Source organism: Ceratotherium simum, chromosome 28 (genome assembly GCF_057802395.1).
Source record: "Ceratotherium simum simum isolate JZ-2026a chromosome 28, ASM5780239v1, whole genome shotgun sequence".
NCBI classification, from domain to species: Eukaryota; Metazoa; Chordata; class Mammalia; order Perissodactyla; family Rhinocerotidae; genus Ceratotherium; species Ceratotherium simum.
The window spans coordinates 41,069,237-41,095,116 of record NC_141927.1 but is presented as its reverse complement, the minus strand read 5'-3'; the positions used below and the strand labels follow the sequence as shown (position 1 = coordinate 41,095,116).

At 41.8% G+C, this 25,880-nt stretch overlaps 1 protein-coding gene across 6 annotated transcripts in view; it reads right to left on the bottom strand.

The window, feature by feature from the left end:
• Positions 1-9,280: 9,280 nt before the first annotated feature.
• Positions 9,281-25,880, bottom strand: part of PSD3 (pleckstrin and Sec7 domain containing 3) — a 453,546-nt gene continuing 436,946 nt past the window's right edge. For all 6 annotated transcript variants that reach the window (XM_087418635.1, XM_087418634.1, XM_087418636.1 and 3 more), the window contains one exon: positions 9,281-10,715. In XM_087418635.1, the coding sequence (XP_087274761.1) occupies positions 10,500-10,715 (216 nt within the window). In that variant the 3' untranslated portion in view covers positions 9,281-10,499. The remainder of the gene's footprint in view (positions 10,716-25,880) is intronic.

The following is a 25,880-nucleotide window of genomic DNA, read 5'->3' as shown; positions in this document are numbered from 1 at the left end:
TCCTCTCGTTTCATTGTCCGTGTTTTTTGCCACATACTCTCTGGTTTGTTTACACCCCAAGTCTCAAGGCAGTTTATCCAGGCGCAGCCTCATTAGTGCAGAGCAGTGGGACCCACCTTTCTCGTCTTAGAAACCGTCCTTACATGACAGAGAACACAGCTGAGACGGCGCCAGTGTTTTGGTGGCGACATCGTGTGCGCTCGCGCTGGGCTTGCTGCGGGCTGACGCTGGAGGCCTTCCTCCCGTGTGCCTGCTCTGCTGCACAACACGAGCTCCTACCGTGACCTGGTAGCATTCTTTCTTTAATAACTGAAGTGTAAAATCTTATACTCTTACATTTCGCATTAATTTGCCTCATTTCTCTGCCTGATGAGATGTTTTTTGAGTCACTTAGTATAATCATTCTCTTGTAGCTTTATGACATATAGCTTTTTAATAAACTCGTTTTTGCAGCTTCAGTCAAGTTATTAATTAAACTGTTGGAACGGATGGGGCAAACGGGCGAGCTTTGCCGCAGGACACTAGCAATGCTCTACCAGGGTGAATGTACCCTCTACTTAGCACCGCTCAAAAGGCTACACACCCACCAACGGTACTGACGTCCTGACTGTATTTCTCGCTTTTGCCCAGACACATTTCATTCAAGACCATGTTAAATTCTTTATGGATCAGATATTCTGTCTATTGCATTTTTCTCATCTACCTAGTCTGACAAAATAGGAAATGAATATAGTCTGAAATGGTTTGTTCTTGGGAACCCATGCTGGCTTCCAGTAATGGCTGTTTCCCTTATTATCCACTCTAAAACTATGCCCAGAATTACTGTCAAGCTCACTGGTCTACAGCATCCAGAACTCACAATCTTCTCTAATAGTAGAAAGATATATGCCAGTCTCCAGTATTTCCTCCCCCTTACAACTTTTCAGTAAAAACTGACAGTGATTCAGCAGTCTCACTGGTAAATCTCACAGTACTGTGGGGTAGAATTTATCTAGAGGTGAGACATTTAGAGTTGCTAGTTTTTTCATTATAATATCTTAATTTGCCCTTGGTTTCAGTTTCCTCTCATGAGGAAACTTTTTATCTTTTAAAAATGATCTCAATAGTTCCTTTGGTTCTAATATTAATTGTGCAACAATCAGAATATGACAAGATATGCAACACTAGCTCCAGAGGACAACTGGGCTACGAGGATTCATGTTTTTTTAATTGAGATATAACTGAGATATAACATTTTATTAGTTTCAGGTGTACAATATGATTCACTATTCGTATAAGAGGATTCACGTTTGAGATTCGCATTCCAAATAGGGAATTTTAGTGAAGCCAAGGGACCTCTCTCCCCTCTCCCTGGGCCCCAAGTCATTTACTTCTGAGATTGACACCCAGAGCAGTTTTGACCTCTGCCAGGCAGCAGTTTCATTTATGTTTAGGAGGACGGAACCAGTGACCTTGCTTCAGAAGCCCAAACCTCCAAATGTAAGACATCCTCTCCGATATTCAGAAATTAAACGATGAGGGTGGAATTTTATTTTTTCATTTTCCAAGTCAACACATATTATTTTTAACATTAAGCTTGCTTATGAGAACACAATGTGTACACTAGGCATCATAAAGCAGTGGTCAGCACTTGTATTTTAGGGCAATAATTAACTCCTGGTCCCGCTGCCTTGAGGAGAAGTGTTAAATGGGAATGCAAATGGATTCTGGAAATTACTTCAAATGGTTTGTTCCTCCCCTGCTTCAAGCACCTGGTGAAGACAGTGGGCCTCTGAAGACTCTGGAGGTGAGTCCGAGTTCACAATTTGACCTTCTCACCACCTTAATCAATTACCCTGCCCAATCTCTCCTTGTGGGGCTCGTGGTTGTCTTTTTACAGAAGAGGGGGTGTGTTGTGTTATTTGTCTTGATTTTTAAAGGTATTATTCTAGTTGCTTAAATGAACACACACACATTCTCCCAAATGATTGAAATTTGTTGGATTTATTTCTTTCTAAAGTTTGTACATTTACATATATCATATACATATTTTAAATCCTTCACTATTTTGCATGATTTCTATTACATAAAAACCACTTAAATGCAATAAATTTTGTTGTTGTAAAACAACAAATTATCCCCAACTTATAAAAACACAGGTACAGTTATATTCATGACATTTACACAATAGAGAAATGTACTATATATCTCACAGCTTCTATACATAGCAGGTTGACTCACTTGTCTACATGGTTTAGGTTTACTTCAACAACAGTGGAATAGGATGATATTTATATACAACTATTTTAATAAAAAATAAAGCAATTGTAGAATGTAAACTTAATTTTCAAAATATTCTTTAAACACTTTAACAATATCCACATAAATTACTGTTCCATTCAAAAGATGACCACCATAAATGCCACAACTTTCTAGGAGATGGCATTTCTTGAATCTGGTGGGTGACAATGAGGAACAGGTTTCCAGTACATGATTCGGTACCACTAGCTTACCCAAGTCTGCTAATGCTGACAGTTTGGCCACTGAAAAGGAGTAGGCTGCTATTTTGTCACTAATTATTTTCACAATTTGCAGGGACATCTGGCACCAGGACTGCAATGAAACTGAAATGGTTGGTAGAGAAGATTTTGACGGTAAAGGAATGTTCCACACTGCCAATTAGTTTGAGCCACAGTAAATATAGCCCAGATAATAGGCTGGAAAAGTTAAAAGCTTGTTTTATATTAAAGGATACAAACTACCACCTGTCCTACAGTCACCAAGGCTGACAGTATCGGTTCTCCACTTGTGTAAATGTCTGTTCCAGAAATGGGCTCCCAAAACCTGAGGTAGAAGAGAATGCAGGGAGGCACTGAGGCCTTCACCCCACAGCTCTCATCTGGACTGAACAGACTGCTAAGCAGTAAGCTTAGTGTGCCTTGACCCTTCCCACGGAAATGAAATGTTATCCATTTCCAGGAATATGAGTGCTAAGGCGAAGATATCATCCATCCCTGGTTAGAGCTTCAGTGCACCAACCTGTTTCTTGCGAAGGCCAAATATATGGTCTTGGTTGCAGTTAGAGAATTTTTTTAATACCTTTGTCAAGTGTCACCTCCAGCGACTCAGTCATTCTCAGAGCTGATATCTCGCCTCAGCAGGGTAGACCCCTCAGGACAGTTGGATTCCTACAGCCGGGGAAGCAGCATGTGAAACCCAGATGTGCTTGCTGCTCAAGAGTAGCCCAAGTGGAGTGGAAGGCCAGGGGAGAAGCTCCTCTTTGCAGAGAGAATATCTCCCCCTCTGTGGAGCCCCGGCATCGGGGGGCAGAGTGGAGAGCCCAGTCCTGCAGAGCTGTCCTTAGTGGACCTCTGTGGCTGGGGCTGTCCTGGGAGCACTGAAGGCTCACCCATGCAGGCTCCCAGGGAAATGTAAGTGAAACTCCCAAATTCTCCCCTCAACCAACACTTTCAGGAACTGAAGTTCAGGTGCTTATTTGTATACTACCATTAGTGAGAGCCTAGCTCTCTCCCCTGCAAAGGGAAGATGTTTGAGCTCGGTGCTTTCCCACCTCCATCCTCACCGTCCTTGCGATAGAAAGGGCTGAACTGTTGAGCATGCTTCCGTCTGAGCTCCCCACCAGCACAGCTCAAGGGGAGTGCAGATGGCCCACACCAGGGCTCCCACGGGGAGGGCTTTGCTGCTTCTCCGTTTGCACTCCTTTCTCAAAGCAATCATCCCCAAAGCAAGCAGCAGTGCCAGCCGGGAAATGGTGCACACTAGCCTTCTGGAACTTTCCTAGGCCACTGTGGGATGCTGGAGAGCTGCTGTTTGTGAATTACAAGAAAGCTGCCAATTGGTGTCCACCAGAAAGGATGTGCTTGCTCTGTATCCTTTCACTTATTTGTTAAAAATGCGTGCATCTCCAAGTCACACCAGAGCTCACCCTCCTCCTCGGCCCTGGAACATCCCTGTGAGGCAGTTTCCACCCCTTTGTTCATCACCTCTGAGCAACATTCTGGCCCTTCATGTCTTAAGTATGTGTAACTTAAAACACTATGTGTACATGTGTGCAAGTGTATGTACACATGTGATAGAGGCCCCAGACAAGTGAAACTTTCCCCTTACACACCTAAGGGGACAGTAAACTGGTTCTGAATTTCTCAGGAGCAGAGGACTGACCACATGCATGTCTGCCCCAAACAGAAGGCAACCAGCTCACACACTCCCCAACCCCTGCCCCGACTTCAATGTGGTCTAATTACTCTTGCTCCTTTAGCTTAAAAAAAAGTATCCTAATGTCATTAACAATCAATGTGCATATATACTCTCTATAGAGGGGACATTATTATCCATGCCAAATGGTTACCTGGCTTTATAACCTACATGGCTTTATATTAAAGTTCAAACATTTCAAATGATTAAGGCCCAAAATAAACTTTTTATTTTTGCTACTCCTTTTGTATATGATTTCTGAATCAAATGGATGTTTTTGCAAATCACTATAATTCTTAGAAGGAAACACAATCTTGCAGAACAAAGACCCTGCTGATCAGTCAGAGCCAGTTCACCGCACGTCAAGAACAAATTAGGAAATATATTTGCAAAAATACTTTGAAACTGTAGAGTTAATAAAAAAACTCAAGTGTAACTACCAACACATTACTGCAGCCTGGAGCTGAGGACTGGTCTCCCACTCCACATCCAGTTCTCTGAGTCAGATACAAAGAACACAAGGCAGTGTGTTTAAACAGACACACTACACTCAACCAGTCACTCATACACACGCAGTGCTGCTTAGATACACCAAACATGCTTGTTAATAGAACTGTAATCTCTAGTTATCTATTTACACACTATGAGATAAGCAGTAAGCTCAAACAACTAAGGCCAGTGGCTCTTCTTTGGGGAGAGGCAGGAAAAGAGACCTAAATATAAAAATATTAAATTAAGGTTTAACCTGGGCCATAGCCTGTCCTAAAGTTCTTTTACCTGTGACACTAGATGCTGATTTGTGCAACTGTGAACCTAGAACACAGTACCTGATCGTGGGAAGCCCTGACCCATTTCCATGTTGTAATATTCCTTTACAGTAAAGAGGGAAAGGATGTGGTGCCAGGAGAGCAGCTTCATCTACTGTAAAACAGACACAGGTCCATAAATGATACGGTGGGTACTTATTTAATTCTTCTGAAAGCACTATTTTTCTGGGCTAATTACAACAATAAAGAACGTGTGCTTTACAGCATCACGTTTTGTAATAAGCCCCAAATCGTCCATTTGACTTGAAGTGCTCACAATACTCAAGTTGCTGAGACTGCACAGGCTGCTTGTTTTTTCTTTCTTTCTGTGTGTCCCAAATTATAATGAGTTACCTGCTTGGTATCATACACAGTACACTGAAACAGTTCCCCAAAGTTAGTTCAGAGTCATTTTTGCCCTGGTGACCCAAAGCTCAAAGATGGAATTTTCTAGCAAAAAATCTTATTATTAAAAAAATTTAATCAAAATATCATTTGAATTTAAGTTTAATAAAACTACCATTATATATACTCTCAATAACTGCATTATATACTCAATCCTATGAGGTTTTTACTTGCTTTTCATATCACACTGCTTATTAGGACAAAAATAAATTTGATATACATATACCATATACTGATATACAATCTACACATTGATACATACACATACATACAACTATAAATACCCACAATACAACATTGGTGGGAGACAGAAAGCATTTTTTTTTGATGTCTGACATACTGATCTATGTGAATATTCTCCAAAACTACTGATACACACATAAATTACAAAGGATGAGCCAAAGACACTTAAGGAAACCTCCTGTATATACAGTTACTTGTGATATTTCCTGCTGTTGCATTCAAGTCAACAACTGTCATGCACATTCAAGTATTTCCTGACATTCTCCCTATGAAGACACTCTCCCTGCACGCAGTGGGCCAGATACTGTCCTAAGCAGAAGGCTGCCCACTGGGGTTTCAGATACTATAGGTACAAAAGGAGAAGGACAATGACTTTGGACTTCAGTCCTCCTTCTAAGAGTGAGACATTGAAAAGGAATCTGAGAGAAGAAGCAGTGAAAAGTACCCCTCTGTCACTTGCTGGGATTACTCTGTGGTGGACTACGATCTCTGCCGTCCTCTGGGTGACTTGATGGTGTACGATGCCACCAGGCTGACTGGGGCAGACTAGTGGCCTGGCCTGGGAGAAGAGACAGCCAGAGAGCTTTGGAGCAAGGTGGGCCCAGAGGCTCATCTGCCTGCACAGCTGACTGATCTTTTTCCATCAGAGTAACTTAGATGCTCTGTGAGAAATGCAGATGCTCCTTAAACCCAAAGCTGCACTATTATTCATTAAGTAAATTCTACTTTTAACACGTCCTAGGATGCCACTTTGGTTCTTTGTTTAACAATGCTAATTTTACAATTGAAAAAATTCTGTCATTTGAAAAGTGAAGGGATTGTTTGGAGCTGAAATTCAGAAAGGTGGCCATCAGCCTGCTGCAATCTGACCAGGTCCATAACAGCTCAACTACAGAGACTGGACCTACAAGGCTAAGATACCCCTATGAATTCAGGCTTAACAAAGCTTAGCTGATGACCACCAGGAAAAATGCCAAAGGAACTCAAATGCCAAGAACAACTAACTAAACACAAGAAAGTCTTGACAGTAAGACAACGGAGCAACTTCCTTAAGGTCAATTTTCTTTCAGTTGTCTATGACTGGGGATAAAGACAGAGAAGAGGTACAGCTCATGGCCAAAGCAGGCCTGGCATGGATAAGAACGTCATCCCAGGCTCTTTCTATGACAGAGAGAGCAGCAGGCCAGGCCAGCAGAAACTGTGTAACTTTGTGCTTAGGCAGCAAAGGGCCTCCTTCCCTGCTGGCTATGTAAATTCTTCTCCAGTCTTAGAAGTTCTGTGGTTTGGCCACAGGGTAAAATAGAAACTCACGAGACCAACCCTAGCCTGGCCTTGGAAAGCCAGCCCATCTTCCTATTCCAGAATTAATTCCCTCCTATCATTCTGACTAGGAAACAGTCCTCATCTTCTGAACTGGGGGAACAGTCAGAGGAGCATGGAGGGTCTTGCATGGATAGTTGCTTTCTATCCTCCTTACCTCAGAGCAACAGAAAAGGTCACACACATCCAGGAGTACAGCTCTACCACAGCGCTTTCCCACAGGCTGCTTTTATTGAGATTAACTAAAATGCGCAGAAGTATTGCTTGGTTTAATTAGGCATTACTAAGAGTTGGCAAAATGATGTTTTAAAAAAACACACTTCAAATAATGTGTATGGCCTGGCAATAAACTAAGTTTTGATTGCTAACAAGGAATTCCTGACACCTCCCTGTAAAAGTCAGTACATGAGGTGGGGGAACAAACCCCGAGACACTCAAGGATTTCACACACGGGCCACTTCTATGGTCAATTTTGCAACAAGACTATCACCAAGGTATTTTGATGACTATCAAGATTTTCTTTTTTTTTTTTTTTTTTTTTTTTTTAAAGATTTTATTTATTTATTTTTCCCCCAAAGCCCCAGTACATAGTTGTCTGTCATAGCTGCACATCCTTCTAGTTGCTGTATGTGGGACGCGGCCTCAGCATGGCTGGAGGAGTGGTGCCTCAGTGCGCACCCGGGATCCGAACCCGGGCCGCCGGCAGCGGAGCGCACGCACTCAACCGCTAAGCCACGGGGCCGGCCCTATCAAGATTTTCTATACTAAAAATTAATATTAAGTGTATTTATATGAAGAGGAATAATGATTCATCACATGAGAGAAATCCCAAGGCTCCAGCGCTGAGGTCTGGTGGGGAGCAGGGTTGGGCAGAGGGTACCTGCGGGAGAACAGGAGGAAGAGCGCTCCCCTCTACCGTGACTGGGCAGCTGGCGTGGAGCAGCTGTGAAAGGAAACGTCTTCACTGTCTTCTGACCAGATACCAGAGGAAAGAAATTATCACAAAAGAAAACGTGGTTGGCTATGGCAAGATTTTCAGAATCTAGTCAAATAAGAGGCATTTCCTCCTATAGGATGGACTCTTGGCCTGCTAGGTGCACTAACAACAGACAGAAACCTTTCAGAGGCCTCAGGGAGGAGGTGTTCTCAGCCCATCCCCTAAAGATGGACACCACCATGCCTGGGCAATCTGGGATCTCGCAAAATAACCTTTGCAGTTGTTTTTAAAGATGAACTATGGAAATACATTATACACAGCTTTAAGAATGCCCTCTTGTCCAATATCTATTAGCATAGCCAGAGGCTCCTGCAGATAATATTAGTGAGTCATACAATGGGAACAAGGCTGTAGTAGTGCTGATGCTAACCAAGTATCTCAGAACTACTCTGTCAGAAACACTGTAGTGAGGCACCATTCCATATCCATTACACATTATAAGTAAAATACACAGAGACAGTCTATTTACACAGACACACACACTGTGGGCCAAAACATTCAAGCCAGTCAGGGATGCTTATTTGTCTTTAGTTATTGAAGCTCAGAGATGGTGTGGTCTAGGTACCTCTCTCCCCTCTGCTTAGGATAAATATCTAGGCAGAAAACAAACAGGCTGATTATTCAGATTCTAGGAAGAAAGATGATTCCCTTGAGGAAATCTTGGATTTAGTCAGAAGCTACAAAAATGAATCAGGTACATGTGCTATATTGGTAACTACCCTGTTTGTTTCTGTTTTGAAACATAAATTGAATCAATGCCTTTACCTAATAAGATAGAGGGTTAGCGTGAGTTTTTCAAAGGTGTGGCAAAATACTTATCACAAAACAAGCAGCTACAACCTTAGAGAGGGGTTTCTCTTTTCTGGGCACCAGCAAAGATGGCGTTTATATAGGTGAAGGAAGTAAATATTAATAAATAATCCTGTCCATCAGAACACTATACCACTAGAAACCACCATGGTTTAACAGTGGGTTTTCTCTAACTCGCTGGAACCATGCTATTCACGCAGAGTCCCTGATCCTTTGGTCATAGTACCTTTAACTAATAAACTGAGTGGAACTGAGGAAATTTCTGTGGGAGGGAAAAAGAGTATTCAAAGTGATTCCATTAGTTCCGAAGTTGTGGAGATTACAGCTTTAAGGATCACCAAGTTTCAAGGTTTCATAATCAGAAAGTTCTCACTCACTGTGGGCTCAATTTTCACTCTTCCTCTACAAGAGAATGTTCTGTTTGTCACCCTGAATTTCAAAGGGACCCTCATTCGAACAGACTCCTGACTGTAAGGTTAACAGAACTATTTTGAGGAGACATAAATAAATGATTTAAAATATTTATTTTTAGGAGAAAGTTCAGTAGTAGCAGAGTGAAGTGGCTATCAAAGAGGCTGAAAGAAGAATAAACTAAGTAACTCTGCATATGCAACAGCAGATTTCTCAGTTTGCCAACCATAATTCATTCAAGTTACTTTTTACTTTCAGATTTATTTTAAAGAATCAATGTTCCATTGCCAGACAACTGCAGCTACTTTTTCCTTTCTTATTTTATTCCGATTAAGGAAAGAACAAAAGGGGTTCCATTTCCCACATTATTGTGTTAGGAAGACCCCAATATTCTTACAACCAGGAGATAACACCATGCCTATATATAAAAAAGAACCTAATTCCTGGATGGCAGGGTACTGAGGACAGAAATGATTCTGGATTCCTAGTCCAGACCCTGTGGGAGTGAGGTAACAACTTCCTGCAGACCAAACACACGCCCAGTGGTGGAGCATCCCACTATCCCTTAGAGAACAAAAGGAACTTGGTGTCATCTTCCTGCAACCTTCAACGGCAAAAAGATTCCACTTCCTCTTTCCTTGCTTGGCTGAAATGGAAAATGGAATCAACACTTCCAGCAAGCTGATGCGCCTCCTAAGCTCCCCCATCCTGCGGTCTTCACACCCCTCCCTGCTTCCAGCAGGTCAGAACCCAACAGTAAGTGCTAAGATGCACTCAGCGCTGCATCCCAGTGGAACTCGCGGTTCCTGAACTCTAATTCTTAACTGAACTTCCGTGAGTGCTCAATTCTACCTCTGTGACTGGGTCGGATTTTACATATAAAGGTTTACATTAACTGGCTAGAATTTACTAAACTACAAAGTTTGTCCAGTTAAGTGTTTCACAATGGATTAAATTTTTTAACCTTAAAAAAAGTGTAACAGCCGATTTGAGAATACAGAAAACAACTGAGCAGAGTGCAAACAAGAGAAAACCAAAGGAGAAGTGATACAGAATTCATTCTGAAATCAGGATCCCCTCCCCCTCACAAAAAAGGTGCATTAGTTATCAAGTAGCAAAAATCATCAAAGCAAAGAAATCAAGAGCAAAGAGACAATCTGTACAGAAACTAACAAAAATATACAATAGAAAAGGTTACTAATGCACCATTTAGTCACAGACTTTTTGTTTTAAATATATTCATGGATTTACCAGAAAGATCTTGAAAAACTCTATTTTCTCCATGACCAGCACTTCCTGGTCCCAGGTGGATTCTAAGTAACTTTTTGCTTAATGCTTGGTGTTTCAGGTCGGTGATCTTTCCTCTCGGACACGTTACGCTTGACCTTGGCAGTGACGGGAGATGAGTCTGGGTTCAGCGAAGGACTCGAATGCGACTTCTTCAGTCCTGTGGCCTCACTGTCACTGTTGCTCAGGAGCTCCCTGCCTCCCTCTTTCAGGATGCTGACGTATACTTCATAACGGGTTTTCTGGAGGGAAAGGCAGGGAAGAATGGTCGTCAGTGTACTGTTCACAAATGCATATGTGTGACACACCTGTGTGTTAGCTTCTTGGGGAATATGACTGCTGTTGAAGACTTGACTTCATTCCCCAAAGTGGGCAACAGCTACAGGAGACTGACTGATGGATTCATTTATTTAGATAAGAAATAAAGACAGAATTTTTGTTCTTGTTTGTTCTGCATTCTGAAGGAGCGTCACCTTGGAATTACTGGCTATTAGATGGAGGAATTACGCTTCCTGAACTCTCGGGCACAGGAAGGGTGTAAGCTGGGGGAGCTGTGACCTCTGGTTTTTGGCTACTGGACGGCTCTTGAGGCTCAGTGCTGTGGCCCTGTGAGCTTCCCTTCATGACCTTGGCCACACTTGAACCTCACTTGGACGTGGTTGTTTACTCTCTTTCCTGCTCCTATAACTCTCCAAAGACTCACCTTGAGGAACCAGTCTATGATGATGCTACTCGCCAGTCCCCTACAAGACCACAACACTTTCTAGAAGCTGCTCTGGGTTCCCCCCCAAAATCCAGCTTTTCTGCTAGGATTACCAAATTGTCAGAGTACTATGGTGTCCTGCAAAACTTCAAATTATTTTCTGATGCCTTTCTCATTCTACAAAATTTTTTTCATCATCAACTATTTGTTGAGTATTTACTATGTTTTAAACAGCTCCTGGATTCTCCTGCCTAACTGAGAAGAACACTGCAGAGATTTCTTTCTCTAACCCTAATTGGTGCTGGTTTTTTTTTTTTTAAGTTTCTATCTGAGTCAGTCTATAGAAGTATTATATATAGCAAGTTACAGAAGAGTCTCAGATTCTTGAATTGATGGATTCCAGTTAAAATAAGTCTTTCACCCCACTGCTTCAACACATGAAGGATTTATAGAAGGCCTAAAGTGTTTTATTTCTAAATAAAAGAACATGGCCGTTATAAATTGTCCCAAGAAAGGCAGGCAAATTCTCTTATGACTATAAATCTTTTAGGGATTTTTCTAGTCCGATTGAGATTTTGTCTATCTCAGTTTTAATTTAGTAATTACGAAGTTGAAGCTACTTGAAGCTACTCTTTCAAGTTGTTTTGTTCCAAAGTGGGAAAAGCGGCTGGCCGTGAAGCTTGCTCTGGGTGTGGGCGGTGTTGGGGGTGCTAAGCTTTGGCTGAGGGCGATGACAACATTTATGGAGTGCCCACATGCTAACTTCACGTCATTAATACAGTAAGCATATACAATTGGTACATTATTAATCCCATTTTACAGTAAAGGAAATACAGGCAGAGAGAAATCCAAAGTCCGAGTTAGCAAAGAAGTGAAGCTGGGATTTTGAATTCAGGAAATCTGACTCTAGAACCCATGCTCTTAAGCTATATTTCCTCCCTGGAAATGAAAATATAGACATGAATGTATATTTTAGGATGACTACTCTGACAGACACTGTTGGTTTGGCCAATCAAAAGCCATTCTCAACCTCCTCTTCTCTTATGTCCCTCCCACTACAAAGGTTGATAAAACCCAAATATTTCCCCAGCCCCTCTTGCAGCTAAGATGGGCCATGTGATATTCTGGCCAATGAGATATAAAGAGAAGTCTATTCGGGGGCTTCTGGGAAAGTGATTTTGCTTTCTGATTAAAGGGACAGGCTTTAGAGGAGAAGCCTCTCACTCTTACTCCTTCCTTGACATGGATGTGTTTCCTAAAGCTGCACCCTGTGACATGGGGGCAGCAGCTATGAAGACAAAGGACAACAGGCTAGGCCTGAGAAAAAATGGAAAGACAGAAAGAGCCTGGGTTCTTGATGACACAGTAAGCTGGATCCAAATCTAAGATTCCCTACTATCTCTGAATATCTTGTTAAGTATGAATAATAAATACCCTTAGGGGTTAAGCCCCTGTTCATCAGGTACTGTTTATTGCAGCTGAAAGCATTACTAATTGATGCACATTCCAATTTTAATAAAGAAGTAACAAAGTAAAAGAATAAAAGACTAAGCTTATTTCAGAAAGCTACATAAGGGTTTAATAAGGGCATTTGCTAATGAAAAAATATGTCATCGGTATTACACTTCACTCTGTGCATCAGTGAAATCAGAGGATTGAACCAGACGGTATCCACAGGGCATACTAGTTCTAAAATTCTATTCATTCTAGGAATTTATTAATTAATTTGTCTCTAATCTGCCTTGGTGACAAGATTAAAATGCAGGAAAAGACTACTCCCAATATGAACAAGGTTTAGTAAGACGATCTAAAGGCAGTTTAAAAACACATTTAGAAAACCAGTGTAAGGCACACTATTTCATGAAGCTGGGGCATCTACACAGTGAAAGGGGTATGAAGGACAATTTTTTGACGTGACTTGAAAGGGGACAAAAGGAGAGAAGGTGATAAGGCCAGTTTTCTACTAGTCTTTGAAGAAACTGACACCACCAGGAAAATTCATCTGAAAAATACATGAAGGAAAACCATTTCATCCACTCATTCTATAGCTCCAGCTGCAAAGCTGTTGTCTCAAATAAATTACATCAGTGTGCCAATCAACAAACAAAAGTCATGCACAGAGGAACGCCACTACAGGAGTCATCAGAAGAAAAGAAAAGACAAAGCAAAGGTGAAAGGGGGCCGGAAGCGAGGGGTGCTCAGTTGCCGTTAAGAGAAATAAGGAAAAGGAAATCTGGGTGGGTTTATGAACTTCCAAGTGGCTGTGCTTTCTTCTGAGTTGAAAAGGCTTTCAAGGGCAGAGGTTATGACACCCAGTGACAGAGCTTTGCTTTCTGCCATTCTCTGAAACCAAACCAAATGCCTCTTCAAACTATTTTAGGAAGATGTATCCTAAATCTCAGAACTGTTCAGTGGGTATTGCTTTCAGCCATGCCCTTCTGGGATTACAGACTCATCCAAATAACGTGAAATAACGTGAATCTCTATCCAGAGGCTTCCGGGCAAAACAAAAAAAGATTGCTCTGAGTACAGAAAAACAGCTCTGAGTGAAGCCTGAAGAGCAACTTGAACAGCCCTTCTTCATTGACATCTCCTTGTGCTCTCCTGTTTTGAGGATGGGAAAGTCATATTTCTTCCTAACTATGCAACCATGTGGAATCTTTGGGAGGTTTTCTTTCCTTTCTTCCTTTCAGAGAAGACATGATTCTTATCTTTTTTTCTAAGCCCAATTGTGAAATTTAAGTTTTAAGTTAAAGCTGGTGTGTAAGGAAAAGCGAAGCAGCAGCAGCAGCAAGTGTTATTTGTAAAGCACATGTTAAATATCTGATGCACCAGCTCAGATCATGTTCAAAAGGTCAATCTTGGCCAAGGAAGGTGGAGTCTGACACTGTGCAGACACTGTATGCTGCTTCCCTAGCAGCCTCTTTCACGCTAACGGGACTGTGATTTTTATTGAGGATGTCAATGTGCCTAGCCCCAGGACAGACAGCATGGTTTCAACCAGACATGATAACCCTTACCCCCTCTGCCAGTCAACCTTGTAGCCATGTGGCCTAGATTTGGCCAATGACATGTTAAGTAGAAGTCGACGAGGGTATTTCTGTGACAGCTTCTGCTATCCTGATAGAAGGTGGTGGACAGAATGTCTGGAGCTCTGGTAGCCATTTTGAGACCACGAAATGACAGGCATGAAAACAAAAAAGCCAGTGTGCTAAGGATAGCAAATTAGAAATTTAGATAGATCATAGATCCTTGATGGCAACACTTAGCAGCCAGTAACCATTCACCTCCAGTTTTCTTAAGTGAGATAAAGAATATTTACAGTGTTTAAACACTTAGTCAAGTTTCTGTTATTTGTAGCCAAAAGCATTCTTTTTTTTTTTTTTTGTGAGGAAGACCAGCCCTGAGCTAACATCCAAGCCAATCCTCCTCTTTTTGCTGAGGAAGACCGGCCCTGAGCTAACATCAATTGCCAATCCTCCTCCTTTTTGCCCCCAAAGCCCAAGCAGTTAGTTGCACATCCTTCTAGTTGCTGTATGTGGGACGCTGCCTCAGCATGGCCGGAGAAGCGGTGCGTTGATGCACACCCGGGATCCGAACCCGGGCCGCCAGTAGCGGAGCGCACGCACTTAACCGCTGAGCCACCGGGCCGGCCCTGCCAAAAGCATTCTTAACTAATAAAATGGTCAACACTCAGCTTAGTCTCACTCATAAAAGACATATCCCAATTGAGTTGTACATGCTCCTCCTGTCTTAATTTTATTTAGGAAAAAAATATGCTTGACTAACAGGCTTTGGTGTCATGTAGCTTTGCTGGGTTTTCTCTGAATATTTGACAAATTATTGATGGACATTATTCCCCTATAGGCCACTCTGTGGTTACATAATGAATATTAAATCAATGGCTATTTTATTATTTTATTAATAGTTTATATCAACTGCTTAATCTCTATGGGCACTGGAGTACAGTTCCCTCGGTTCCTCCCCATAAGCCTACAACATGTAGGATATCGAAGAGATTCTAAGAGTTCACAAAAACTGAGAGTTCTATACCAGTTTCTGGATCTAGTATTTACGGAGCATGCTACAGACACTTCTAAAATCCTGAAGAAGGAAATTTGACAATAAAAACTTCACTCTTTGAGTCTTCTCCTTCTCCAATTCCCCACATCCATTCTGTCAGGAACTCCTGTTTCTCAGAACATGTGTCAGACTCACACCACTTCTCACTGCCTCCACCACTTCAGGCTGGACCAAGCACCAGCATTTTGTGCCTGGATAGCCGCCTAACTGGTCTCCCGGCTTCCCTCTTTCCCTCCACGCACACTCTTTCCAAAAGAGAGTCATATGTTAAAAGGTAAGTTACAGCCTGTCATCTCTGCTCAAAATGTTCCAATGGCTTCTCATCTTTAAAAGTCCTTCCAAACCCCAAATCCTAACAATGGCCTAGAAACCCCTAATAATTTGTGCCAACCTTTCTCGGGTCTCATCTCTCCGTCTTCTCCCAGTGCTCAATGTCGCCAGCCGCTCTGCCTCCCGCTCTCCTTGAACGCTCATCCTCTCTAGGACCTTTGCTGCTTGCTGTTCGATGCCAAAAAACACCTCCCCCAAGAATCCACAGGATTTATTCCCAGCCCTCCTTCACCTCTTTCTGTCTTCAAAAAAATGTCACCTGTATACTGAGGCCTTCCCCTGGCCATCCAAATCGAAAATTATAACACCTACTCTTATCGATGTTTACCACTTTATTTTTCTCCTCCGCACTTCTCACTACCAGCCTCACACTTTACTCACTACAAAGTCTTCTTTACTCACTACAAAGTCTTGTTTATCTTCCCCCTGCCAATACCAGATGCACTCACATGAGGGGAAGCACTTTGTTTTTCTTTACTAAAGTATCCTCAGCACAGAGAACACACAGTACACACTGAATAAACATTTGCTGAATGTATGAATGGAAAGAAAGAACATAAATACGAAAAAATAAAATTTCTCACATCTAGCAGAAAACATACTTTGAACTCTCAATATGGCAAATTCTAGAAAAATAAAAATAACATGGATATAGATGTAGAGGTCGATGCCTGATGAGTTCCTCAGTCATTAACCTCGGGTACACACTTTAATCTTCAGTGTTCCACCATTCCCATGTTTTCCACAAAAACACTAAGGTCTGATTCTGTGTGGTAGCACTGAGGCTTTAGCCACCACTCAGCAAAGACTTTTCCATATCCTGCCCACATCCACATCCACTCGACCACAGCTGTCAAAACGCATGCACGGCAAACCCTGCACAGCGCACTGAGGGGCAGGCTGCGTGCTTAAGCCTTCCTGTCTTTACAGAGGAAGAAAAGTAGCTTATACCTTACTTTTGTGGTTCGTAAAACAGAGACATTTTGTGAGCATCTCTTATGTAGTAGTAAATGAAGACCAAGTTTTATTACCTACTTTGACCTTAAAAATAAAGTGAGAAACTGGACCACTGTATGTGGACTATGGTAGTTCATTTGGATGGTTACTCGATCTCATTCTGTCATGAAGAGTGGCTTCTAAATTTACCTTCTAACAAAAACATCCATTAAAAAGATAAGGATTTGTCAATGGTTATTTATATCTGAATTCCTCTGCCTGATCATTAGGTAATTTACATGTAATATATCAGGATCACCTTTACCCTTGGGTAAATACTTCAATAGTAACCTATGATTCTAAGCTCCCTGGGTCAGAGGGAAGTAGCCTCATCAATATTAATACATGAGGGAATCTGCTGCTGATATTAAACAAATAAATAATAACAATATTGAAGGTTTATACCTTCGTTCTGACAATAATGTTCACAACCAGATGGTAAAAAGGGAAGAAAAAACAACAAAAAATTTAAATGTTTTAGTTAATATAATTTCATGCCACAAAGTAATCACTACGCAAGAATTACCACGGCTCCAGACAGAACATGTTAAAAACGAGATGGGAGGTCACAATGAGTCTGTGAGAAGCATCACGGCAGTGAAAGGGACAGCCTGGGGTCTGGGGCCTGGTGCTGACGCTGACGCTGGCCAATAAGCATGGCGTTAATCCCTTTTCCTGAATCATGACTCAGTCTTCATTATGTAGCCCGTGCAGGTACGTGTCTTGCATTAAGAAGGGCAAAGAGAGTGTGAGAATAAGATATGCCTCAGGGACAATTTGCTGCCTTTGGTCATGTTATTAAACTTTTTGTCTTAGTCTCTGCTGATTCATTCTCAGATCAATTGTAAAAAATTTCAGAGCTGTATGTTCAGCTTCCTTCCTTAGGAATTCTCCAACAATGTGAATAGATTTCTAGCAGTATAACCGCATAATCTAATTCCGTGATCAGAAAAAAAACTTGAGATGGGATTTTACCAAATCCAAGCAGTAGCCACTCTGGAGATAAACATCTGAACGTTGTCTTTGTTGCTCTGTCCACTCAGCAAGCTCTCTCCCTTCATTTCCTTCTTAAGATTTGCTATTTTCACGAAGCCTTCTATTGTCAACAAGAGCCAAAGACACTTCAAATGCTTAATAGCTTCTTTTTCTCCTAAAGTTTTTCTTCACTCTGTAACTCCTTATTACATTTTTCTTTTGCTATATTAATTTATTAAGTTGGTCTTCAATTACCTATAAAAATACATCTCAAATATGTAGAAAAAATATCCCTCTTCAGTAGCAGCAATGCCTACTGGGAGGAATGAAAAATACTGTTTAAGGCCAAGCAAGCTGCTGCTTGGGTTGAATGTTAATTGCTTCCTAAAAAAAACACAACTGAAGGAGGCAAAATACGTCACCCTGAAATATGCCACTGTGGCATATTGATTACTTTGAATGAAAGTTACTTAAGAAACAGCAGGTGCAAGAAAGACATTTTGCCCCTCCTTTATCCCCCTGAAAGCAGGAAATAAATCTCCCATGTGCAGCTACCCTCCCTGCACCAGGACGACAGAAGGCATCCTTATCACCAGAGATAGGGAATTCAAGGTCAAGAAGGCTGTATAAACAGACACTGTTACTTCTTCACTAATTTGCTACCCCAAGCACAAACCCCTTTGTTTTGTCAACTCTTCACAAATTTATTGTTTCTTTGTCTAAAAGGTATAAAAACTGCCTGCTTTGAGTCTCGTATTTTCATAGGCTCCTATACATATGAAATTAAATTTATTTTTCTCCTGTTAATGTATCTTATGTCAATTTAATTATTAGACCTGTCAAAGAACCTAGAAGGGAAGAAGGGAAAAGTTTTCCTCCCCTATACAACAATTGGTATTATTTGAAAAGAAGTTTAATCACATCCACATACAAATGTACATGCATCTGACTGAGCAGTTTCTTTTCCCTTGTGCCCTGCATACCATTTTCTTGGGGTTTTTTTGGTGAGGAAGATTAGCCCTTAGTACCTATTACCAATCTTCCTCTTTTTGCTTGAGGAAGACTGTCCCTGAGCTAACATCTGCACCACTCCTCCTTTACTTTATATATGGGACGCCACCACAGCATGGCTTGATGAGCAGTGTGTAGGTCTGTGCCTGGGATCCAAACCTGCAAACCCCGGGCAACTGAAGCGGAGCGTGCAAACCCAAGCACTACGCCACTGGGCCAGCCCCCTGCATACCAGTTTTTATTTCATTTAATAGAACACTATCTCCTTTTGACCTCTGATACATGAATACAACAGTTACAACCTGAATGAAAATACAACTGCAGTGGCAATTTTAACTGAGTACTGCCATTTGCATTCAGACCTTTCTGCTCTAGCAATCAAAACCTGAATACACTTCCTCCTGACATTTCCCTTTCTTGTGCAGACAGTGGTAAAGGGCTACCTTAAAATGAAATGAGAAGAAAACCAATAATGTCATACACACAGTAAAACACTTTTTCCTCCTAGCATCTCTACACCAGAAAACAAAGAAGCAAAACAAAAAATAAAAAACAAGGAAACAAAACAAGAAGGAGCTGTTGAAGTAACTACTTATTCAAATCAAGACTGTGCTCATCTCCATTCTGCGTTCTGTGCGATGATGGCAGAACTGATTTGCAGAGACTTGCTCCTTGACCGGTTGTTCACCCACCACTACCTACTAACTTAAGAAAGAAATGACATTCAAAACAGAGATTTCTATAAGTTTTTATCTGAATGCTATGCTGGGATTTACATTTTTAAAAGAAAATTTTAAAGTTTTTTCCTATGCTATGCCCATATCAGGCTTCAGCATGCAGTGGTAACCCATTGCCTAAATATAGCAAATACACACATTTTCAGTTTGTATAGTTTGTATTTGTGGCTTTCTGGGAAAACCTGAGGAAGCGTGAATTCCATTCTTCCATTTCAGTCTACCTTTCTGCTCTACTGTTCTCTAAACGAACTTTGTGACTTAAATTTTTTAAAAAATCCTTAAAATAAAAAGCTTACTTTTGTATAATGATATAAGCGGAAGAAGTAAAAAAGCTCTAATACAGACAAAAAGGACCGAGTTTGTAGAAAGTGCTTTGAGAGCTTCGTTGTCTCCATTCTGCTGCCCCCGCCTCCCTGCCCAGATGCTCCTATGGCAGCTGGTCTTTGCCAGGTGCAACTCAGCCCTACCCCACTGCCCCTAAAGAGCCCTCCCTCAGGCCCTTCAGAGAGGAAGGGGAGCTGAAGGGCCATCAGTGGACCCCCTCCTGGTCCTGTTCCTGCCCTCCTCAGAGCCCACCGGGCGGCCAGGACTGAGCTGCAGATCCCCGTGCACGTCCACCTTTGCAGGGCAACATCGCCATCTTTGTGGAGAAGAACAGGACGTGTGTTCTTAAGGAGGGCTCTCCCTGACTCTCCCTGAGAACTAATTTTCAAACACTCCTAGCTCTCTCATTCTTCACATGTTGTTTCTCTGGCTCTCAAACCCTTTCTACAAACCCGGTCTGTATCAGGATCCAGATTTTTATCTCTTTTAAAAATTAAACTCAAAATTATTTATTTACAAGTCCACAAAGCTCACTTAGAAAATAGTACACATTTTGTTTTCTAGGTGGAAAATTCAAGAAATGAATCGTCCAGTTCCACCTCACCAATGAGGCAATCCTGCAAAGATGTGTCCCCCACAGGCTTCTGGCTCCGGAGGCTGGTCACTCCTGTTCCCAGCGGCCCCGCCCAGCCCGGCCTTGTGTGAGGGTTTTGACAACAGCCAAGTATAAAATTAACTCACAAAGAAAACCCACCTGGATTGGATTAATGGGATTAAAAAGTCTGCTGTTCAGCAAAATGGGAAAAAAACTGTCCTTTGAAACACAGAGATATGAAGTTAAGTTTCTACATACCCAAAATAACTAATTTGAGCTGGAGAAATATTACTATCTGGATAAGAGGCTAAATTTAACTCTGTGGGATAAAAGTTTGTCTCTCACTGAATATTCCCTCATGGAACTCACATCTAGAACAAAATTTTAGTTTGTTGTGACAACATTTTTATACAGGTCATGCTCTTCATCTCTCAGTTTATATTTTGTTTACACTTCTGCTTGTATTGGGCTTCCCTAAAGTCCTACAGGGGATCCCTCAGAAGCACGTTCCTGCACTTCTTCACTACAGCTGGTCACAGACTCACAGCTCCAAAAAGGCCAATGACAGTCATAAGGGGGCAGAGTCAGTCTTCCCAAGAAATTTTTAAAGTAGGATTTGAGGAGGCTTTGAAAGACCTTTGGTCTAAACTACCTTCCCCACTGATCTCCCATGACATTTCAGCCCCAAGATTTACTGATTGGTTTTGAGCTTAAAGCAGTTTTACACCTTCTGTGTTACCAGTTCAAATGTCCCTTTAAGTGGGAAGTACCATAAGCTACTATCTTACCAGTTCTGTGTCTAATTTTGAGACTGTCTTGCTAAAGCATCTTCCAACCTGTGGAGTCAGAAGATTGAGCAACCAAACCTTAACTTCCTCTAGGTCTCAGGTTCCACATGGGCAGAATGAAGGGATGGGGCCACTTTGCAGCTGTAAACATTCCAGGATTCTCCAAGCAGGTGAGAGCTACTTGAAGCAAGATATATGGAAAAAGGCGCAATACTGATCCTTGGGAGGGAAAGCTGCGCCAGTAAGTGGGAAACAGGGCACTGAAGGGAAATGGGAAAACCAGCCATGATTTATTTATTTCACAATTTTGCCAAAGGCTCTGTCTGGTCGGGGAAGAAACCTACTGTGCAAGTACCCTGTACGTGTGTGTGTGTGTGTGTGTGTGTGTATATGAGCCACGCCTCAAGGAGGGACACAGGTAGACAGCTGCTGAGTGCTCCTGCAAGAAGGCTATGATGCGAGTGGAGCCAATTTCCAGCCCTCCAATGAATGCTGTGCCAAGAATTCTTACAGCAAACATCTCTTGGTTTCTATATGATTTTTTTCTCTAATATTTCTAGGCAAAAGAATTTTGAAAACATTTTAAATTTTCATTATAAGTCTATTGCTCAATTTTGAAGTAGATACACCAAAAGAACCTCAATAGCCTGCTCCTCGCAAAAAGCCTCTTCATCTCAGATCAGATTCTTAAACAAGTTTTTAAAACTCTTACATCAAAAGCACGCAGATTCTTCGAGAAAATAGTAGGAAGAAACCTAATGTAGTTAGACAGAGATAAAGTACTCAGTGAAAATAAGACAAAAACAAAAAAAACACTCCTTTCATTGTTCTGATTCCAGAGTTAGCCCAGAAAAGGATTTGGCCCTAACAGTCAGCAAAACTAACAGATGGGGAGGGTCACTTACCAAAAGGTCTCAGGGCACCTGGAAGGAGGTGGTTCACATTGTTTGCATGAGAACTTTCTTTGTGAGGGAAACGTATTTGGTTTGCTCCTATCTCACAAGTTACTGATGTCAAAAAGCATATGACAAGGCTACAGTCGACATCACTCATCACTCACACCAGGTGGGCCTCCTCTTTATTGTATGCCCACCTAGAAATAATAGTCAAAACATTAAACATCTGGTACCACAGAGGCACTGCTAAATCAGAGTGGACACCATCTGCAAACCTCTGTAAAGCCTTGCAGGAGCACAACAGGTGCATGTTAGCTCAGCTCCCACCTCTTAAATTAAGTATAAAACCTGGGTCCCCAGGCCTGTTATCAAGTCTTCCAACCCCCGACTGACTTTTAAGCAGACGGCACAGTCTACACACGTGCTGGCCAGTACCGGAGCCACCAGCCTCGCGCGGCCACAGAGCACGTGCAACATGGCTAGTCTGCACTGAGACACACTCTAAATACAAAACACACCAAACTGTGAAGACTTAGTAAGATAAAAAGAATGTAAAATATCATCATATTTTATACAGATTACATGGTGAAATGATAACATTTTGGATATATTGTGTTAAATTTGAAAAATCTCATTACAATTAATTCTACCTGTTTCCTTTAATTTTGAAAGGTAGCTACTGGAAAATTTAAAATTACATATGAGGTTTGCATTACATCTCTGTTGGATAGTCCTGGTCTAGATCCTCTGACATCCCCAAATCGAAATGTTCTTGTTCGATGTTTAACACCCTTAGGGATCTTCATGAGAGTGATTGATCTAATCAACTAATTGGTGTTAATATGTCACTCTCCTTAAAAATAGAGAGCTGGAAGGGACCTTATAGGTTAGTTCAACCAACCCCTTCTCATTTTTATGGCCAGAAAACTGAGGTCCAGAGAGAACTATGTAACAGCACATAAGGTAAGGCTAAAACGGCTTCCTAACTCCCAGTCCAGGCCTTCCCTAATTTTACTCTTTTATCACTCTGAGCATTTGCCCTTTTCCTGTAGACAATACCTTAACCCAAAGCAGTGACCCTCATCACAGCAGATGTTTCAGGCATAAGGAGGGATTTAGGGACAGGGGGTCATGTCAAGTCACCTGACTGGCTGTTTATTCTGCCTTCTCAGGTATGGCTCTAATTCTTTTCAATCATCTATTTAAAATGTGATTCAAAGGATCCTGTTGCTAAGCTTCTCATTCCTCCAAAAGCACATGTCATCATTTACAGATTAAAATCCAGAGCTACTTAGCCCTCTTTCATCATCTCATAAAAAATGCAATTCCAGGGCTGGCCCCGTGGCTTAGCGGTTAAGTGCGTGCTCCGCTACTGGCGGCCCGGGTTCGGATCCCGGGCACGCACCGACGCTTCGCTTCTCTGGCCATGCTGAGGCCCCGTCCCACATACAGCAACTAGAAGGATGTGCAACTATGACATACAACTATCTACTGGGGCTTTGGGGAAAAAAAAAGGAGGAGGATTGGCAATAGCTAACATAGATGTTAGCTCAGAGCTGGTCTTCCTCAGCAAAAAGAGGAGGATTAGCATGGATATTTGCTCAGGGCTGATCTTCCTCACAAAAAAAAATGCAATTCCAAATGGCAATGCAAGAACTATGTCTCTATTATTAATGGGACTGAGTGCCTAGACAACTACCCATCTTAGGTCTCTAGTGTTTGACTCATAATTATAACACTCAGTACTCCACTAAAAAAAGAAAATTCTTAAATTTCCCTAAGAATTCTATTAATCTGCAATATTTTAGCTTCTCAGATCCAGACATATACTCACCTTTGTGACGTTTTCTGTAAAGGAGATGGCATTGAATACCAGGCTAGACTCACTTGTAAGACTGAGACTTATACTAATCTTCTTTAAGTAAGTTAATGGGATTTCTCCCTTGCTTTCACTAGGGAGAAAAAAGGGTAATAACTGCTATCTTTGTACTTTTATGATCACGGCCACTTATAAATTAATAGTTTACCACTTTGTTTCTGAGGGGGATTTGCCTTGTGACAACTGGCATTGTATTGAGATATGCCCTTGCACTGCTCCTGTGAGAGGAAAAGTGGTCTGCAATGTGAACATTACTTATCTGATGTTGACAAATAAAAAATGAGCAATCTGAGGAAACAGGGCTAAGATCACAACCAGAGAATTTGTTCAAAAAGAAATACATCAAACCACCCACCCACCATGCAACAAACAACCCAGCAATAAAACTGACAGTTTACAACTAGAAATTTATATTATGTGCACTTCTAGATATGAGCTGCTTTGAGTTTCCCTAATGACGCTGCACAGAATGTGCTCTTATTCTCAAATATGTCAATTTCAGAAGCAATCATGGCATTTTATACCCCATCAAAAATTGAAATTCAGAAAAAGATGCATCATGCCTCAAGAATGTCCTAGATTTTCTAGATTTAAAATATTATGTCCCAAGACATTTATATGTCTTGTTCTAGCGGACATTTGTTGTTCCCAAAATTGAATATCCTAGCCATGTGGTTGGTATGAGTCCTAACTGTCTTAAGCCATAAGCATACGCTACTCCAGGTGGAAATTCAGGGGCGGGCACTGGGCTGAATTCTAGCCTGTTAAGCCGGGGGACTTTATTCTGCATCTGGGTTGAGCCATCAGGGAAGTGGACTTTTTTCTGCTAAACTGGAACCTGAAAACACATACCTGGAAAGATCCACTTTCTAACTATGAGGGGACAGTTGATTCCACAGCCCATGTTCAAAGAGCTAACTAAGACACAAAGCAGATACAACTGGCTGCAGCCTCTGTACCAGGGACGGCAAATCCAAATCCCTTCAGGGGCCAGGCCAACAACACAATGTGGAACAGGGAACGGTGGGGAGGAGGCCGCTAGTCTTCCCTAAACACATTCAAACTACAATGAAAACAACACAGCCCTGAGCTGGCCAAAGAAAACATGTTGACACGAGGTCTGCTGGCCACATAAAAATCACGGGCATTGTGTTGGCCACCAGGTTTCCTCCCGGCTCTACAATGAACCGCGGGAGCCTCTATTAACCTGACCCTCAGTGATCCCTCTTCAATAAATCTCTCACAGCCCATCACGTTTTTAATAGGTTGGGATTGCTACACAGTCTCCCTTTCCCTACTCAGGTCTAAGAATTAATTACTTAAGCCACTGAAAACATCCTAAAAGTAACATGAAAAACACCCTGGAGAAAACAGTATCTTCACTTTCTAATTGCTGTTGTTTTTATTTTTTTTGTGTGAGGAAGATTGGCCCTGTGCTAACATCTGCCAATCCTCCTCTTTTTGCTGAGGAAGACTGGCCCTGGGCTAACGTCCGTGCCCATCTTCCTCCACTTTATATGGGACGCCGCCACAGCATGGCCTGACAAGCGGTGCGTCGGTGCACGCCCGGGATCCGAACTGGTGAACCCCGGGCCGCTGCAGCGGAGTGCGCACGCTTAACCACTTGCGCCACCGGCCCGGCCACCTGCTGTTGTTTTTAAAGCTGAAGAAACATAAAGCCAAAGTTCTGGGGCCGCCCACAGTGCACCCAGGGAATGTCTTTAAAGGGCGGTTTCTTCAAGGGCTGTGGAGTTTCCCAGCGCAGCGCAACCTGTGGTGCTCTGACTGGCTGGAGCTCTTTAAGTTTTTATTTCCAAGACAAACCATCCATCTGTCCCACATCTTGATAAATTTCCAAATGCACCAGAAGCATGGAGATCAATTCAAACATTTTTAAGTGAAATGGGAACTGAATAAAGTAGAAATAAGTTAATTTATAAGGAAGTGAGGCTATTTCCGATATTTATTTTTATATTTTAAATTTTATTTATTTATATTTTTGCCAAGGAAGATTTCTCCTGAGCTAACATCTGTGCCAATCTTCCTCTATTTTGTATGTGGGTCACCACCACAGCATGGCTCAATGACTA